We start from the raw sequence: 19,079 nt of genomic DNA, 5'->3' as shown, positions 1-19,079 counted from the left end.
TTTTGTGCAATAAAATGCAAATAAATTACGTAAAAATCATACAATGTGGTTTTCTGGATTTTTTTTTTTTTACTTTGTATCACAGTTGAAGTGTACCTATGATAAAAATTACAGGCCTCTCCATTCTTTGTAGGTGGGAAAACTTGCAAAATTGTCAGTGTATCAAATACTTATTTTCCCCACTGTAAATGCCATGAATCGCTTTCAGATTTTTTTTTTTTAGAAAAGTGCAGCATACTATCTGTAAAAAAAAAAAAACACACACACGAAACTGGTGTAAAGTTGTTCTAATGTATGCCCGACATTTGACCACTGGAGCCTGTGCTCCTACTAGTGGTACATGTTAATACCTTTCTTGTATGTTTTTTAAACATATTTAATTGGCAGATGCCGTGATCATGCTGGTCTAAGACATAATGCAAGCAGAACACTGACTGGTGGCACGGAGTGTGTATTGTCAGCGTGGCAAATAATTATAGAGATATTGCCCACTACAAGCAATGCTTCTTTTATGTCGCATCCAATGGACAATGCCATAAAATTCAACAGAAATACAATTTTCATGTACCTGAATTTAGAGGCATAGATAGGTGCCGTTTTGCTGACACTATATTACATCGCCTTACAACTATTAACTTGTGTGGGGCCACAATACACCGTACACGAGCCTTTGTGTTACTTGATAAATTTTGTGGCCATAGCATTGTCTGATCAGTAACCGCTGATATGCTGCAGCAATCTCCCACTTGGACAAGCTATAAACGCTACATCAGCTCAGGGCACGCCTAATTGCTGCAGCGCTAACGTGACGCCCCTGCCCGTTGTAGACCCTGGCAGACCAGGTAGAAGGATGCAGAGTTGGCTATAGAAGAATGTCACCAGACTTAAGAGGGTATTTTAGTTTTCTTTTTAACCCCCCTGGCCTCATTAATAAAGGAAACTCTTAATAGATACAGTACCATTAAAAATATATAAAAATGCATTTTTGGTGACTGATTATAGTGAATGAGCGTAACGAGGAACGCTTGTTTCCCGATGATTGGCCATTGTTAGCAGACTGCCAGTCACCTAAAGAACAGACAAAACGCTCATTCGTCGGGTGAAATGAAAATCAAGTTTTGGGGGGTTTTTTTGTTTTTTTTTTAAATCATCATTCTCAGCAACAGCTCTGAATGTATAAACAGGAGATGTGCTGCTAAGGACAATGACCGTTTATGTGCACAGAAGGATCTATTACCAATCGTTCTGTGCACGTGGGAAGTGTGGTCAGCATGTCCAAACAGGGTGTTAAACTACTACCTATTGGCAAACATGTAGTCAACTGGTGGTCGTTTAATTGCTTCCATCGTGTAGTGTAAGCCCGGAGTACCAGGTAGATAACTATTGAAATATAGGGGATTAGTCTATAGCTGGATGAGTATGCAATAGACTCTTCTTGTGGTATATCGATGATCTCTTACTTTTCGCACCTTTTCTCCCCATATTATAGGTACAGTATATCAGGTAAGACTGTACATAGACACTTTTTGCTCCCAATCAAGGTCGTCTGCTACTGTAAATTCCTTAGTACGTCAGGCAGGCGGGTCACACAATCAATGACATAGTGAGGTGTGGGCTTGGGGTTGCTGTTTCCATGTGGATTTCTATTCAACCAAATAGTTGCCTTGAGTCCAGCATTCAGTCCTCCAAGAATATCAGTTTCCAGACTGTCACCTACCATCACACAGTCCTCTGGTTTCACCTGCACAAGGTCACAGCAATGAAGAAATATCGATGGTGCCGGCTTCTCTTCCGCATGTTCTCCTCCCACCACCACAGCATCAAAGTATGGACTGATGCCACAAGCCTCAATTTTCTCTCTCTGAACTTGTCTTTGTCCATTGGTGAGCAGTACCAAGGTGGCAGATTTTCGAAGCTCGCTCAGCATATTTTTGGTACTTTCTGACATGGCCAGGAGTTGGAGGCGACATGTTTTCCAAAGATTATAACATTCTTTGGCTAAATCTTTATAATCTCCAGATCTTATCTCCTCCATGGAGGATTCAAAATGTGAAACCCTAAGGTCATCCATAGTCATTTTGTAGGAATCTAAATTTTCATGGAGAAGTTTTGTTTGGAAATGATGACATATAATTTGGGCTTCTTCTTCGCTGAACTGGCTCTTGTCTACCAGGAATTTTAGTACCTGTGAAAATATAGGAAATACATTTACATTGTAAACTGAAGGAAAGTGACGAAGACTAGGGATAATGTATATATACTAAGAAGGATTTAAAATATGGCCCTTAAAGAAGTTGTCCACTACTATAACCTTTTTTTTTTTTTTTCTCTCATAAATCTTGCTATTATGTGCCACTGAAAACATCTACTGTGTTTATTTTAGCAATATTACCTTTTATCATGCTGTAGCAGCACAAATTAGTTCTGGATCCAGCTCTCATGGGGTTAATCCTTTCTCCTGACTTACTGTGCTCTAATACTACAAGTTCCATGATGCATTGCACTCGCCTGTAACTCTGCACCTGGCACACCCACTCCAAAACACACCCAAACCCCTCCCTCCTCTCCCTCCTCTATCTTTAAAAAGATTTGTGATGTCATTTCTGTCCAACCTCCTCTTTTACATTTGTCCAACCCACACTCCATTACACACAGATAGATAGACAGAGCGATAGATAAGATAGATGGACAGATAATAGATAGATATGGGATGGATAGATACATACAGATATATCTATGTCTATTTCCATAGATATGTCCATATCCATGTTTCTAAACCCCTTCACCCCTGGAGCTTTTTTGTTTTCGTTTATCGCTCCCCTTCTTTCCAGAGCCATAATTTTTCCATCTATATGGCCATGTGAGGGCTTATTTTTTGCGGGACAAGTTGTACTTTTGAACGACACCATTGGTTTTACCATGTCGTACACGAAAATGTGAAAAAAATTCAAAGTGCAATGAAATGGCAAAAAAAAGTGCAATCCCACACTTGTTTTTTGCTTGGCTTTTCTGCTAGGTTCCCTAAATGCTAAGGCTGTGTGCACACGTTGCAGATTTGATTGCAGATCCGCAGCGGTTTTGGCCGCACAGAATTGCATCAAATCCGCAGTGTAGTGCACAACCAATGTAAGTCTATGGGAGCCGCAGACTTGTGCACATGCTGCGGAAAAAGCCGCACCGAAACGCAGCTTTTTTTTCTCGCAGCATGTCACTTCTTTTGTGCGGATCTGCAGCATTTCTGCACCTTTAGGCTGCCGTCACACTAGCAGTATTTGGTCAGTATTTTACATCAGTATTTGTAAGCCAAAACCAGGAGTGGGTGATAAATGCAGAAGTGGTGCATATGTTTCTATTATACTTTTCCTCCAATTGTTCCACTCCTGGTTTTGGCTTACAAATACTGATGTAAAATACTGACCAAATACTGCTAGTGTGATGGCAGCCTAAAAGCGATGCAAAAATAATTATTTTTTATACAAAGTAGTTTTTATTGTAAAAGAGCCAATAGATATAAATGTGGCATCTCTGTAATCGTACCAACCCGAAAAATAAAGCTATTTCTCAATTTTACCACATGCGAACGGTATTAAAAAAAAACAAAAAAAACCCAAACAATTCCTGAATTACTGAATTTTGTTCATTCTGCTACCCAAAAATTGGAATAGAAAGCCATCAACAAACTTTGTTCCCGAAAATGGTATTAATAAAAACATCAACTGTCAGCCAAAATATGGAAAAATTATAGCTATCTAAATATAGGGATACGCAATAAAAAGCGTCTTTTAGTGTGTGACAGCAGCCAAACATAAAAAAATATAAATCTGGTATCGCTGTAATCGCACCAACCCGTAGAAAAAAGTAGCCTAATTCCTTATACTGCACGAGTAACGGCGTAAAAAATAAATTAAGCCAGTTTATTACATGCTGTTGATTTGTTCATTCTGCCTCCCAAAGATCAAAGCAAAACTCTGCTCAAGTTTATCCTGCACTTTACGCTGATCGCTTACATCGGGGTTTCTGTGAAAATCTCTGAACTACATGATTCAAATAGAACCCCTGATGGAAGATTACCTATGAGGCAGATGGAGGCACTGTGGACTCTGCTTGGCCTGTGAACTGGCGGTGTACATATTTTTAGGCGTGAACAAAAGCGAGGTCCACCAAAGTTTTGTGCAATTCTGAAAAGAAGGACACGGCTGAGCAGAGGCCAGATGGAGTCCAGAGTAACTCTGCTGTCATTATAGTGAGTGCCTCCCTTGGGGGGTTTCATCTGAATCACGTCACTCAGATATTTAGATGGAAACCCCCAATATAAGTGCTCAGCGTAGAGCGCCGGATAAATGTGGTCCCAAACATTATGTAAAATGTTTCCAATAAAAGCTTCAACTCAATCCACAACAAAAACAAATCCCCTCTCAGGTCTGTAAACTGAAATATAGGGAGCTTCCACGTTACTGGTAGCACAAAGGTTCTGGAAAAGCGCTATGGCTCCTTGCACTCCAAAAGAAATTCTGTGCTCCCAAATCCAAATGCCTCCTCCTTTGAGAGCCCCCACCGTGCGTCTAAACTACTTTTAGCTTCCACATGTTTGGCATTTCTGTAGCGATGAGAGCCCCCCTAATATACAGGTGCGTGTCTCCCGAAGAATGTTCATGTAAACACATATTTAGGTTTTATATTTTTCTTTTTCAATTCAAAAAGATTTCGGTTAATTTTTCAATAGCATTGTACAGATTGTGGATGACATTAAGTGTGGAAAAAGTTGTGAAATTATTCTTGTTGGTATGAAGTTCTATGACATGACAAAAAAAAGGTAGATTTTAACAATAGTATGCAAAGTTTTTATATCTACTCTAGAATCTTGGCACAGGGACAGTGATTTTAAAAAAAAATGTCCAGAATGTTACAGTATGAAGCAAATGCGAACTGGTACAGGCTGCAGTGACTGCAATAAATATCTACACAACAAAAAGGGCAGCAGTGCACCGTGTGTGCCAAGATACATGTAAAACGGAATATATGAACTATAAGCTGTATTATCACCCTATATGGTACACTAATAAAATTAGCCAGTTCGTGTGTGCCCACCAGCCATGAAAAGGTGCATACACTCACGTTATGTGCCCGATAGTGGCCATAGGCAGGACAGATGCCGAGGCATTGGTCTACCATAAGGATCCATGGTAAAGAAATGTATACTGCATGGCAAATGTTTCTTTCCAGTGGCATTCATAGGAAAGCACAGAATGCTGCACTTTCCTATACAGTTGCATACCGACCAGATGGAGGCCATAGTAACACATTTTAGTCCTCTGTCTGGTGAATGGTTGCCTATTTCGATGTTACAGTATATCTTGTACAAAACTTGAGCTGTGTACTGTAGTGTAGGTGCCCAGAAGCCTTATACTGATAGGAGAAGGGCTCCGCCAAATACAGAGACAGTCTCAGCCTCCAAATAAATGCTATAAAAACAGTAATCTGTCCAGCACCTTCTAACAGAACGAAGCATGTAAGCAGGTGCAGGCTATTATGACTGCACTATCGCGCCTGCACAGATCCCCGATTCCACTGCGCAGGCGCGCCTCATTGTGCCCTACTGAACAGCCAGTCATTCCACTGCGCAGGCGCGAGACTTCGGGCACTATGTGGATGACTGACAGACTGGCTGTATAATAGGGCACAGTGAGGCGCGCCTGCACAGCTCTGCGATTCCAATGATCGGGAGCAAGACTTTGGCACTGCGAGGAGGACGGAGAGACGTGATCCACTTACATGCCGTTAGACAAGGCGGCGTTTGAAGGGACCAGGGCTGTGGTGGTCGCCATCTGGAGACACCCATCGGACTGGACCGTGTCATTTACATGCAGCGCGGGACAAGTATAACAACACTTTTTCTGAGGGGCACGTCTGAGGATATAAAGGGGTTGCAGGAACACCATTCTTACGATCTTAAAAGGTGATGGGCACAGTTTATAAGAGGCAAAAAAAGAGTGAGGTGCAGGACAACCAATTTACAAGGAGTGACAGGTGCCACTTGGGTGGGATGCATGTGGCCTATTCAAAATAGGACAGGTGCACGTTATCTGGCGATTGTACACACGTCTGAGAATGGGGGTGGGGACAACATTATCAGCACTGTTCACCTTCCAATGTGGAAGACAAACCCCTCAAATTCTTCTACATTCAAAATATTGTGGCCGAAATCTCCCATTAACCCCTTCACCCCCAAGGGTGGTTTGCACGTTAATGACCGGGCCAATTTTTACAATTCTGACCACTGTCCCTTTATGAGGCTATAACTCTGGAACGCTTTGACGGATCTTGGCGATTCTGACATTGTTTTCTCGTGACATATTGTACTTCATGTTAGTGATAAAATTTATTCGATATAACTTGCGTTTATTTGTGAAAAAAATGGAAATTTGGCGAAAATTTTGAAAATTTTGCAATTTTCCAACTTTGAATTTTTATGCCCTTAAATCACAGACATATGTCACGCAAAATACTTAATAAGTAACATTTCCCACATGTCTACTTTACATCAGTACAATTTTGGAACCAAAATTTTTTTTTGTGACGGAGTTATAAGGGTTAAAAGTTGACCAGCAATTTCTCATTTTTACAACACCATTTTTTTTTAGGGACCACATCTCATTTGAAGTCATTTTGAGGGGTCTATATGATAGAAAATACCCAAGTGTGACACCATTCTAAAAACTGCACCCCTCAAGGTGCTCAAAACCACATTCAAGAAGTTTATTAACCCTTCAGGTGTTTCACAGGAATTTTTGGAATGTTTAAATAAAAATGAACATTTAACTTTTTTTCACACAAAATTTATTTCAGCTCCAATTTGTTTTATTTTACCAAGGGTAACAGGAGAAAATGGACCCCCAAAGTTGTTGTACAATTTGTCCTGAGTACGCTGATACCCCATATGTGGGGGTAAACCACTGTTTGGGCGTATGGCAGAGCTCGGAAGGAAAGGAGCGCCATTTGACTTTTCAATGCAAAATTGACTGGAATTGAGATGGGACGCCATGTTGCGTTTGGAGAGCCCCTGATGTGCCTAAACACTGAAACCCCCTACAAGTGACACCATTTTGGAAAGTAGACCCCCTAAGGAACTTATCTTGATGTGTGGTGAGCACTTTGACCCACCAAGTGCTTCACAGAAGTTTATAATGCAGAGCCGTAAAAATAAAAAATCATATTTTTTCACAAAAATGATCTTTTCGCCCCCAATTTTTTATTTTCCCAAGGGTAAGAGAAGAAATTGGACCCCAAAAAATGTTGTGCAATTTGTCCTGAGTACGCTGATACCCCATATGTGGGTGTAAACCATTGTTTGGGCGCATGGCAGAGCTTGGAAGGGAAGGAGCGCCATTTGACTTTTCAATGCAAAATTGACTGGAATTGAGATGGGACGCCATGTTGCGTTTGGAGAGCCCCTGATGTGCCTAAACATTGAAACTCCCTACAAGTGACACCATTTTGGAAAGTAGACCCCCTAAGGAACTTATCTAGATGTGTGGTGAGCACTTTGACCCACCAAGTGCTTCACAGAAGTTTATAATGCAGAGCCGTAAAAATAAAAAATCATATTTTTTCACAAAAATGATCTTTTCGCCCCCAATTTTTTATTTTCCCAAGGGTAAGAGAAGAAATTGGACCCCAAAAAATGTTGTGCAATTTGTCCTGAGTACGCTGATACCCCATATGTGGGTGTAAACCATTGTTTGGGCGCATGGCAGAGCTTGGAAGGGAAGGAGCGCCATTTGACTTTTCAATGCAAAATTGACTGGAATTGAGATGGGACGCCATGTTGCGTTTGGAGAGCCCCTGATGTGCCTAAACATTGAAACTCCCTACAAGTGACACCATTTTGGAAAGTAGACCCCCTAAGGAACTTATCTAGATGTGTGGTGAGCACTTTGACCCACCAAGTGCTTCACAGAAGTTTATAATGCAGAGCCGTAAAAATAAAAAATCATATTTTTTCACAAAAATGATCTTTTCGCCCCCAATTTTTTATTTTCCCAAGGGTAAGAGAAGAAATTGGACCCCAAAAAATGTTGTGCAATTTGTCCTGAGTACGATGATACCCCATATGTGGGTGTAAACCATTGTTTGGGCGCATGGCAGAGCTTGGAAGGGAAGGAGCGCCATTTGACTTTTCAATGCAAAATTGACTGGAATTGAGATGGGACGCCATGTTGCGTTTGGAGAGCCCCTGATGTGCCTAAACATTGAAACTCCCTACAAGTGACACCATTTTGGAAAGTAGACCCCCTAAGGAACTTATCTAGATGTGTTTTGAGAGCTTTGAACCCCCAAGTGTTTCACTACAGATTATAACGCAGAGCCGTGAAAATAATTTTTTTTTTTTCTCAAAAATGATTTTTTAGCCCCCAGCTTTGTATTTTTACAAGGGTAACAGAATAAATTGGACCCCAAAATTTGTTTTCCAATTTGTCCTGAGTACGCTGATACCCCATATGTGGGGGGGAACCACTGTTTGGGCGCATGACAGAGCTCGGAAGGGAAGGAGCGCCATTTGGAATGCAGACTTAAATGGATTGGTCAGCAGCCGTCACGTTGCATTTGCAGAGCCCCTGATGTACCCAAACAGTACAAACCCCCCACAAGTGACCCCATATTGGAAACTAGACCTCCCAAGGAACTTATCTAGATGTGTTTTGAGAACTTTGAACCCCCAAGTGTTTCACTAAAGTTTATAGCGCAAATCCGTGAAAATAAAAATTCTTTTTTTTTCCCACAAAAATGATTTTTAGCCCCCCAAATTTTTATTTTCCTAAGGATAACAAGAGAGCTTGGACCCCAAAAGTTGTTGTTCAATTTGTCCCGAGTACGCTGATAACACATATGTTGGGGTAAACCCCTTTTTGGGCGCACGGGAGAGCTCGGAAGGGAAGGAGCACTGTTTTACTTTTTCAACGCAGAATTGGCTGGAATTGAGATTGGACGCCATGTCGCGCTTGGAGAGCCCCTGATGTGCCTGGACAGTGGAAACTCCCCAATTCTACCTGAAACCCTAACCCAAACACACCCCTAACCCTAATCCCAACGGTAACCCTAACCACACCCCTAGCCCTGACACACCCATAATTCTAATCCCAACCCTAATCCAAACGTAAATGTAATCCAAACCCTAACTTTAGCCCCAACCCTAACTTTAGCCCCAACCCTAACTTTACCTCCAACCCTAGCCCTAACCCTAACCCTACCCCTAACCCTAACCCTAAACGTGACTGAAATACGTGGCACTGAAATACGTGGCACTGAAATACGTGGCACTGAAATACGTGGCACTGAAATACGTGGCACTGAAATACGTGGCACTGAAATACGTGGCACTGAAATACGTGGCACTGAAATACGTGGCACTTAAATACGTGGCACTTAAATACGTGGCACTGAAATACGTGATACGTGGCACTGAAATACGTGGCACTGAAATACGTGGCACTGAAACACGTGCAACTGAAATACGTGGTACTAAAATATGTGGCACTGAAATACGTGATACGTGGCACTGAAATACGTGATACGTGGCACTGAAATACGTGGCACTGAAACACGTGGCACTGAAATACGTGATACGTTGCCCTGAAATACATGGCACTGAAATACGTGGCACTGAAATACGTGGCACTGAAATACGTGGCACTGAAATACGTGGCACTATGACTGTCAGAAAATGTTCATTAAACGGTTAGGGGTGAGGTTAGGGGTAGAGTTAGGGTTAGGGTTTGGATCCCTTTATCACCTTGATGGTGGTGGGTGGCTTTTCAGTGTGTTTTCTGTTTTTTTTCGATTAAAAATGCATGCGTTTTTAACGCAAACAAACGCATGTGCTTAAAAACACCAAGAAAATACTGCAGGTTGTATTTCTGAAAATTAACGCATGCAGAAAAAAACCGCATGCGTTTGAAAACGCGACCAAACGTGTACAAAAAAAACGCATGCGTTTTCAATGTTAAATATAGGGAAAAAACGCATGCGTTTTTTTGTGCAAAAAACGCTGCAGACAAAAACGCAAGTGTGAAACCAGCGACGCTTTTTATAGCAAAAAAGTTTTTGCGTCTCCACATTTTGAGAGCTATAATTTTTCCACATTTTGCTCCACAGAGTCATGTGAGGTCTTGTTTTTTGCGGGACGAGTTGACGTTTTTATTGGTAACATTTTCGGATACGTGACCGTTTTTGATCGCTTTTTATTCCGATTTTTGTGAGGCAGAATGACCAAAAACCAGCAATTCCTGAATTTCTTTTGGGAGAGGCGTTTATACCGTTCCGCGTTTGGTAAAATTGATAAAGCAGTTTTATTCGTCGGGTCAGTATGATTACAGCGATATCTCATTTATATCATTTTTTTATGTTTTGGCGCTTTTATACGATAAAAACTATTTTATAGAAAAAATAATTATTTTGGTATCGCTTTATTCTCAGGACTATAACTTTTTTATTTTTTTGCTGATGATGCTGTATGGCAGCTTGTTTTTTGCGGGACAAGATGACGTTTTCAGCGGTACCATGGATATTTATATCAGTCTTTTTGATCGCGTGTTATTCCACTTTTTGTTCGGCGGTATGGTAATAAAGCGTTGTTTTTTGCCTCGTTTTTTTTTTTTTTTTCTTACGGTGTTTACTGAAGGGGTTAACGAGTGGGGCAGTTTTATAGGTGGGGTCGTTACGGACGCGGCGATACTAAATATGTGTACTTTTATTGTTTGTTTTTTTTATTTAGATAAAGAAATGTATTTATGGGAATAATATATATATTTTTTTTTTCATTATTTTGGAATATTTTTTTTTATTTTTTTTTTACACATTTGGAAATTTTTTTTTTTACTTTTTTACTTTGCCCCAGGGGGGGACAATACAGATCGGTGATCTGCCAGTTTGCATAGCACTCTGACAGATCACCGATCTGGGAGAAGTGCAGGCTGCTTCACAGTGCCTGCTCTGAGCAGGCGTCTGTGAAGCCACCTCCCTCCCTGCAGGACCCGGATCCGCGGCCATCTTGGATCCGGGTCTGGAGCAGGCAGGGAGGGAGGTAAGACCCTCGCAGCAACGCGATCACATCGCGTTGCTGCGGGGGGCTCAGGGAAGCCCGCAGGGAGCCCCCTCCCTGCGCGATGCTTCCCTGCACCGCCGGCACATCGCGATCATGTTTGATCGCGGTGTGCCGGGGGTTAATGTGCCGGGAGCGGTCCGTGACCGCTCCTGGCACATAGTGCCGGATGTCAGCTGCGATATGCAGCCGACACCCGGCCGCGATCGGCCGCGCTCCCCCCGTGAGCGCGGCCGATCGGCTATGACGTACTATCCCGTCGGCGGTCATACGGGCCCACCCCACCTCGACGGGATAGTACGTCGGATGTCAGGAAGGGGTTAATGAAACATCTGACTGCTACTAAAGATGTCAGCCTGCTTCTCAGGCTCTATCCATGTGATCTTATGACAAGTCAGAGGATCACATTTTGATCAATTAACCCTTTGAATAAGGTGCAATATAAGATAATGGTTTTAAACACAAGAGCTTTTAATTCATGAAACAAAATCTCCATCATACAGGTGACACTGTGCTTAGAAATACTTATGACTCATGTACACACTGACTTATTCTGAAAAGTCGCCTGAAATGATAGGGCTACACAACACTTGCATTGTGGTATAACAAACAGATTTACATGTTGCTTACCTCCTCTATTGCTTTTTGGCTGGCTCCAGATGTGTCAATCAATGTGTTATCCATGTCAAAGAACACGGCTTTAATACCGTTCAGCACCATGTCTGTGCCTGGAGTCTGCAGGATCAGATAAATATGGACAGTACATATTAAATAATGAGGATACAATACAGCTTGCACAAGTTATTATTATTATTTATATAGCACCATTAATTCCATGGTGCTGTACATGAGAAAGAGGTTACGTACAGAGTTATAGACATCGTTTACAGTAAACAAATTTACAATGACAGACTGGTACAGAGGGGAGAGGACCCTGCCTTGTGGACTTACATTCTATGGGATAATGGGGAAGAGACAGAAGGTCGGGGGTGCAGCAGCTCTGGTGGTGGTGAGGCGGCAGGTCGGGTGGTTGGTGAGGCAGCAGAATGGTTATTGCAGGCTGTAGGCTTTCCTGAAGAGATGGGTTTTCAGGTTCCGTCTGAAGGATCCGAGGGTGGTGGATAATCGGACGTGTTGAGGCGTGGAATTCCAGAATTTGGGGGATATTCGGGAGAAATCTTGGAAGCGGCTGTGTGAGGAACAAATAAGTGTGGAGGAGAGTAGGAGGTCTTGGGAGGATTGAAGATTACGTGAGGGAAGATAGTGGGAGATTAGTTCAGAGATATAGGGAGGGGACAGGTTGTGGATGGCTTTGTAGATCAGTGTTAGGAACTGGATTCCTTGTGGAACTGGGAGCCAGTGGAGGGATTTGCAGAGGGGAGAAGCAGGGGAGTAGCGAGGAGAGAGGTGGATTAGTCGGACAGCAGAGTTGAGGACAGACTGGAGCACTGCAAGCGAGTTAGCGGGAAAGCCACAGAGGAGGGTGTTGCAGTAATCGAGGCGGGAGATGATGAGGGCATGCACAAGAGTATTGGTAGATCATCCATATACAAACAGAGCAAAGACAAGGCAAGGCAAGTTACAGCGTATATTATAGTCTGGAGCTGCATTCAATATCTTTCAAACTTTGGAGCTGAAATCCACTGACATTTCTTACACAGTGTTCTGTGTTTGGCAATTTGTATTCTGGAAAGTCAGATACTGCACTGTCAAGGCAAACAGGATCATGGGGTGCTTTAAAAGAGGTCTGGATACACATGAGAGCATTATACTGCCTCTGTACAAATCCCTGGTTAGACCGCACATGGAGTACTGTGTACAGTTTTGGGCATCGGTGCTCAGGAAGGATATAATGGAACTAGAGCGAGTAAAAAGGAGGGTAATGAAATTAATAAAGGGGATGGGGGAACTACAATACCCAGAGAGATTAGCAAAATTAGGATTATTTATTCTAGAAAAAAGACGACTGAGGGGCGATCTAACAACCATGTATATAAGGGGACAATACAACTATCTCTCCAAGGATCTGTTTATACCAAGGAATGTGGCGGTCACAAGGGGGCATTCTTTGCTTCTGGAGGAGAGAAGGTTTTTCCACCAACATAGAAGAGGATTCTTTACTGTTAGGGCAGTGAGAATCTGGAATTCTTGCCTGAGGAGGTGGTGATAGCGAACTCAGTCAAGGGGTTCAAGAGAGGCCTGGATTTCTTCCTGGAGCGTAACAGTATTGTATCATACAATTATTAGGTTCTGTAGAAGGACGTAGGTCTGGGGATTTATTCAGATGGAATATAGGCTGAACTGGATGGACAAATGTCATTTTTCGGCCTTGCTTACTATGTTACTATGATGTTATATAAGAATAGCATACTCTTGCTGCAAACCCCCAACCTACTGTCTCCTTCTGTATTATCCTGTAGAATGTAAGCCCGCTTCCCTCTGCACCAGTCAGTCATTGTTAGTTTGTTCTCTGTAATCTATATTTGTAGAGGGACAGGATCTGAGTGCTGGCCTGCCAAGTATAGCACAAAAGAATTTACAATATACTACAAAATCTTATATATTGGTAATGCATAAAGTGGAGGCCAAAATTACACTAAGACCACAGCGACAACTCATCCAAGAGATCACAAAAGACCCCACAACAACATCCAAAGAACTGCAGGACTCCCTTGCCTCAGTTAGGCCTGTCCCACACGTCCAGATAATTCCGGTACCGGAAAAATCGGTACCGGAGTTATCCGTGTCCGTGAGCTCATGTAGGCCACACGTGTGCCGACTGGGTACCACACGGAGCGTGCAGGAGACAGCGCTAGAGATAAGCGCTGTCCCCTGCATATTGTACCTGGTGTGTTGGGTTTTAATATATCTTAAATATTTTAGTATAAATTACTATTTGTACAATCATGTTTTACTACTCGTGCGGGCATCTCTTTTGCTTGAAGTGCTATATCTCATTACCCTCACCAATACAGGTATTTTAGTATTAATTTTATTGTCCTATTTTCTTTGACCAGACGTTTGGTCTTTTTCTTTGGGTCTACTTTTTTTAAGCAGTGTAAACTAACCTGCGGTGCCTGTTTGAAATCCGCAACATGTTAATTTCTCTTGCGGGTACATGGAGCTCTTTGTGTGACCCAAGTAACCGAATTTATCTAATAGGCGCCGAAAACCTGCACAACAAAAACTCATCAGAAGCTGATGGTGGGAACGTGGGCTTAGTATGTATGCCGATGCTTCACCGATACGGTGGGAATGTGGCATAAGCTGTGAAGGATGTGTCTGACATCACCCGAGAAAGCCACTAAAGAGGATGAGTATGAAGGTGCTGATTATAGATAAGTGGATTTCCTGGTGTTGACTTGGTGACGGGTTCTCTAGAACCGTGAACTCTGCTCAGAAATTCCTTCATATTCTGCACATAAACCCTCCAAAACCATGTGGAATAATGACAGCCGCTGCGGACTTCTCTGTCATCACACTGACTGACCCACTGCCATGGTAATAGCCACTGCGGACCTCTCTGTCGTCACACTGACTGACGCGCTGCCATGGTAACAGCCGCTGCGTACTTCTCTGTGGTCACACTGACTGACCCACTGGAAATGGTGACAGCCGCTGCATACATCTCTGTGGTCACACTGACTGACCCGCTTCCACGATGACAGTCACCGTTGACTTCTCTGTGGTCACACTGACTGACCCACTTCCACGATGACAGCCGCTGCTGACTTCTCTGCCGTCACACTGACTGACCCGCTGCCACTGTGACAGCCGCTGCGGACCTCTGTTGTCACACTGACTGACCTGCTTCCATGATGACAGCCGCCGCTGACTTCTCTGTGGTCACACTGACTGACCCGAGCCATGATGACAGCCGCCACTGACATCTCTGTGGTCACACTGACTGACCTGCTGCCATGGTAACAGCCGCTGCGTACTTCTCTGTGGTCACACTGACCCACTGCCATGGTAACAGCCACCGCTGACTTCTCTGTGGTCATACTGACTGACCCGCTGCCATGGTGACAGCTGCTGCTGACTTCTCTGTGGTCACACTCACTGACCCACTGCCATGGTGACAGCCGCCGCTGACTTCTCTGTGGTCACACTGACTGACCCGCTGCCATGGTGACAGCCGCCGCTGACTTCTCTGTGGTCACACTCACTGACCCACTGCCATGGTGACAGCCGCCGCAGACTTCTCTGTGGTCACACTCACTGACCCACTGCCATGGTGACAGCCACCGCTGACTTCTCTGTGGTCACACTGACTGACCCGCTGCCATGGTGACAGCCGCTGCGTACTTCTGCCGTCACACTGACTGACCTGCTGCCATGGTGACAGCCGCTGCGTACTTCTGCCGTCACACTGACTGACCCGCTGCCATGGTGACAGCCGCTGCGTACTTCTGCCGTCACACTGAGTGACCCGCTGCCATGGTGACAGCCGCTGCGTACTTCTGCCGTCACACTGAGTGACCCGCTGCCATGGTGACAGCCGCTGCGTACTTCTGCCGTCACACTGACTGACCCGCTGCCATGGTGACAGCCGCTGCGTACTTCTGCCGTCACACTGAGTGACCCGCTGCCATGGTGACAGCCGCTGCGTACTTCTGCCGTCACACTGAGTGACCCGCTGCCATGGTGACAGCCGCTGCAGACTTCTCTGTCGTCACACTGAGTGACCCGCTGCCATGGTGACAGCCGCTGCAGACTTCTCTGTCGTCACACTGACTGACCCGCTGCCATGGTGACAGTCGCGGATTCCTCACACATGATCTTATAAAAGTATCGGCCTATGATAAATCCTGAACGTTTGAACATCGGCTGAGGTCACATTTATGATCACAGACACATTGTAACAAACCAGCAGCTCAGCGGTATTCCGCACACAATGGATGGTACAAGGTTGTACTAATCTCTAATCTCTCCGCTGCGATTACCATTACACCGGGAAGGCTCCAGGTCACTGACAGCAAACAGAGATCAGAAACATTACAGAGGAATTCCAGGACAAATAATAATACCAGTTTCAGAATGATCTTCTATTACACACACCGCTCTGTGCTCACACTGTGCCACACATAAAATACAGGCGATACTTACACCAGCTCACAGAGTGCCAGACTGCCGAGCAGGAGGAAGAAGCCGGGTGTGAGTGCAGCGCTCCACCAGTCATCCGGGTCTCCAACAAAATGGCCGCCGCAGCTCCGGGAGGCGGAAGTGATGACATTGCCAGCTGCCGCCTCCAGCGGAAGCACCGGGCGCGCCTGTGAATACTGTCCCCCATCTTCCTGCACATTGTGCTGCCTGTAGTCCGGGCTGTACAGCGCCATCACTGCACAGTGCACACTATGGAGGCGGCCCAGAAGTGGCTCACACTGCCCCGCCAGCCCAGTCTGAAGAAGCTGACTGACCCCAGCTATGGAAAGCCTGGACGTGAGCAGCACCCGCCGCTGCAGGACCTGACCCGGGCTCACACCGAGAGCTTCAATGAGGCGATGACTGACGGGCTGTACCGGGCGATCCAGGTGAGGAGCCGGCCCGCGGTGCATGGGACTTACTGCACTAGGGGTTGTGCAGGATCTTTAAGGACAGAGGCAATTTTGCTTTTGCAATTGTTCTTTCCTTCTTTTCTTCCAAAACAATTCAGACTTTTTTATCCATGCACTTTCCCGTATAATATGCTGAGAGTCGTCAGAAAAACAATTCCCCGGTGCGAGCGATGAATTGGTGAAAAAGCAATGTCGCCTCCCTTGTTTCGGTACGTCCCCCTTTGTGCTGTGAAAATCAGCCGATAGCCCGATTCCCGGGGCGGATCGATGACGGCGACACCAGACTTGTGAGGTTTTATGTTAGTGGCTCTGCTGAACCGTGGATTGTTGCCAGTGTCCGCGCCCGTGGGCTTGTGTTATATCTGGTGAGGTGCGGCGCTTATTCGTGCAGAGGCTGAAAGACGACAATTCTGGTGTCTTATTTTGATCCGATTTTTACAGATGCTGCGGGATGATGAAAGGGGTTAGACCTGGATATTTTTATTTTTTTTACATTTTTCACTTTAGTCTTGTCATCATTTGATTGCTTGTACTCTATACTGCAATGCTTCACCTGTCCGCTGGCCCCTGCCGCTCCTGTAGTGATGACATCACACCCGTCATGCGCTGTACTTGCCGCTGCGAGTGCTTAGGCTAATGATTGGCTGCAGCAGTCATGTGAGAGTTGGCTGTGACATCATCACTGCAAACTAGGGGAAAACCGGAGCAATGGAGCCTATGGCTAAGTAGTGTTTCGTGTTGATGGGGGGCTGGCTCAGTCAGCCCCCTTCTCTATCATAGAAGATCCATAGACAAAGAAGGGTCTGACTTAGTTACTGAAATGAGCAATCGGCCATGTCCTTCACACCGAGCACGACTGATTGTAGCTCCACTTGTGTGCTGTCATATACTGTAGGTATGGCAGATGCGATTTTATTGGTGCCAGATTGGAAGTCTTACACCTGTCGTGTGAGTGTAAAATCAGGAAATATATTGGTATCACAGTAAGGGTCTGTTCACAATGTTTTTTTTACATTAGGTTTTGAATATTCCCTTAGAAAGCTCCCAGAACGCACACTAAATGTATAAATAGGCCCCTATGTGCCCAGTGCGTCCCAGCGGAGCAGCCATTTGGCCGGTGCTGAGCAGAATGTCCTTTTAATGTTCTGTTTCTTTCCGCAGGCTATAAAGCCACTAGAATTCACCTTCAAAGGCGACCGTGTATCATTTGCCATTGTGGATGCAGCCCTCAGTCATCCTATGGTTCCTAAAGGAAGTCTCTGCAAAAACCCCAAGATCTACCCAGCAGAATGCCGGGGCCGAAGATGTACGTACCGGGGAAAGTTGATGGTGAGTTTTGAGACTACCTCTGGGATGCGCCTGGAATCAACATTTTGAGAAGCAGTTAATGGATTATTGCAAACGTTTAAAGTTATCACGTATGCAAAGTATAATTTGTGGATCATTGGGGGTCTGATTGCTGGGACCCCCACCAATTCCAGGTACATAGCTCTGAAGTGTCTTGCTCAACCCTTTCTCTATGGGACCACCACAGATAGCCAGGTGCATCACAGCCCCATTTTCATGCTGGTATGGTGCATATTAGTCATGTTCATTACCACTCTATTCATTCTTACTGGGACTGCCGGAGATAGCTCAGCGCTGCGCTCCTCTGGTCTTGGGCACAGAGATGATGGATGAAGCAGCAGTGCGCTTGATAGATCACCACTCCATTCATACAAGGCTCTTTAGAGCCTCAATTTTCTGGATAAGTGGGATTCCCAGTGGTTGGACCCCCAGCAATATGAAAGTTATACCCTATCCCAAAAATGGGGGATAACTTTCAGACTTGAGAATACCCCTTTAATATCTCCACCTAGCTTTCGGTGGTGGTGGTATGACGGTTATTTCTCGCTGCTGGACGTGGTGGTGGTATGATGGTCATTTCCCACTGCTGGACGTGGTGGTGGTGGTATGACGGTTATTTCTCGCTGCTGGACGTGGTGGTGGTATGACAGTCATTTCTCGCTGCTGGAGGTGGTGGTGGTATGACGGTCATTTCTCGCTGCTGGACGTGGTGGTAGTATGACGGTCATTTCTCGCTGCTGGACGTGGTGGTGGTATGGCGGTCATTTCTCGCTGCTGGACGTGGTGGTGGTATGATGGTCATTTCTCGCTGCTGGACGTGGTGGTGGTATGACGGTCATTTCTCACTGCTGGAGGAGATCCTTGACAACCCCCTCTTGCTGCCTGGCATCCATGGCTTTGTTTGATTGGTAAGCCTGGTGTGCTGTCACATGTGCATTGTGCTGCGAAGATGTCATGGAGGCACAATTGCTGTGTACCACTATCACCATGCCATAAAAGTGCCCCTTAATGTAAAATTTATGGCATTAAAGCAAACCTGTTAGCAGGATTGTGCTCAGTAACCTACAGAGTGTCAG

The 19,079-nt window shown here is 44.7% G+C and overlaps 2 protein-coding genes across 2 annotated transcripts in view; one reads left to right on the top strand and one right to left on the bottom strand.

The window, feature by feature from the left end:
- Positions 1-71: 71 nt before the first annotated feature.
- On the bottom strand, positions 72-16,332 carry NANP (N-acetylneuraminic acid phosphatase). Its single transcript, XM_077282874.1, has 3 exons — positions 16,208-16,332; positions 11,729-11,833; positions 72-2,185 (listed from the first exon to the last, which is right to left on the bottom strand). Exons 2-3 carry the CDS (start codon positions 11,816-11,818, stop codon positions 1,550-1,552), a joined length of 726 nt encoding a protein of 241 aa, XP_077138989.1. The 5' UTR covers positions 11,819-11,833; positions 16,208-16,332; the 3' UTR covers positions 72-1,549.
- Positions 16,231-19,079, top strand: part of LOC143804616 (DNA-directed RNA polymerase I subunit RPA2-like) — a 51,021-nt gene continuing 48,172 nt past the window's right edge. Inside the window, exons 1-2 of the mRNA XM_077282873.1 lie at positions 16,231-16,632; positions 17,818-17,985. Coding sequence (XP_077138988.1) covers positions 16,456-16,632; positions 17,818-17,985 — 345 coding nt within the window. The 5' untranslated portion in view covers positions 16,231-16,455. The remainder of the gene's footprint in view (positions 16,633-17,817; positions 17,986-19,079) is intronic.

Source organism: Ranitomeya variabilis, chromosome 2 (assembly GCF_051348905.1).
Source record: "Ranitomeya variabilis isolate aRanVar5 chromosome 2, aRanVar5.hap1, whole genome shotgun sequence".
Taxonomy (NCBI): domain Eukaryota; kingdom Metazoa; phylum Chordata; class Amphibia; order Anura; family Dendrobatidae; genus Ranitomeya; species Ranitomeya variabilis.
Note: the sequence above shows the minus strand (reverse complement) of the source record. Positions and strands in the feature narration are given on the sequence as shown.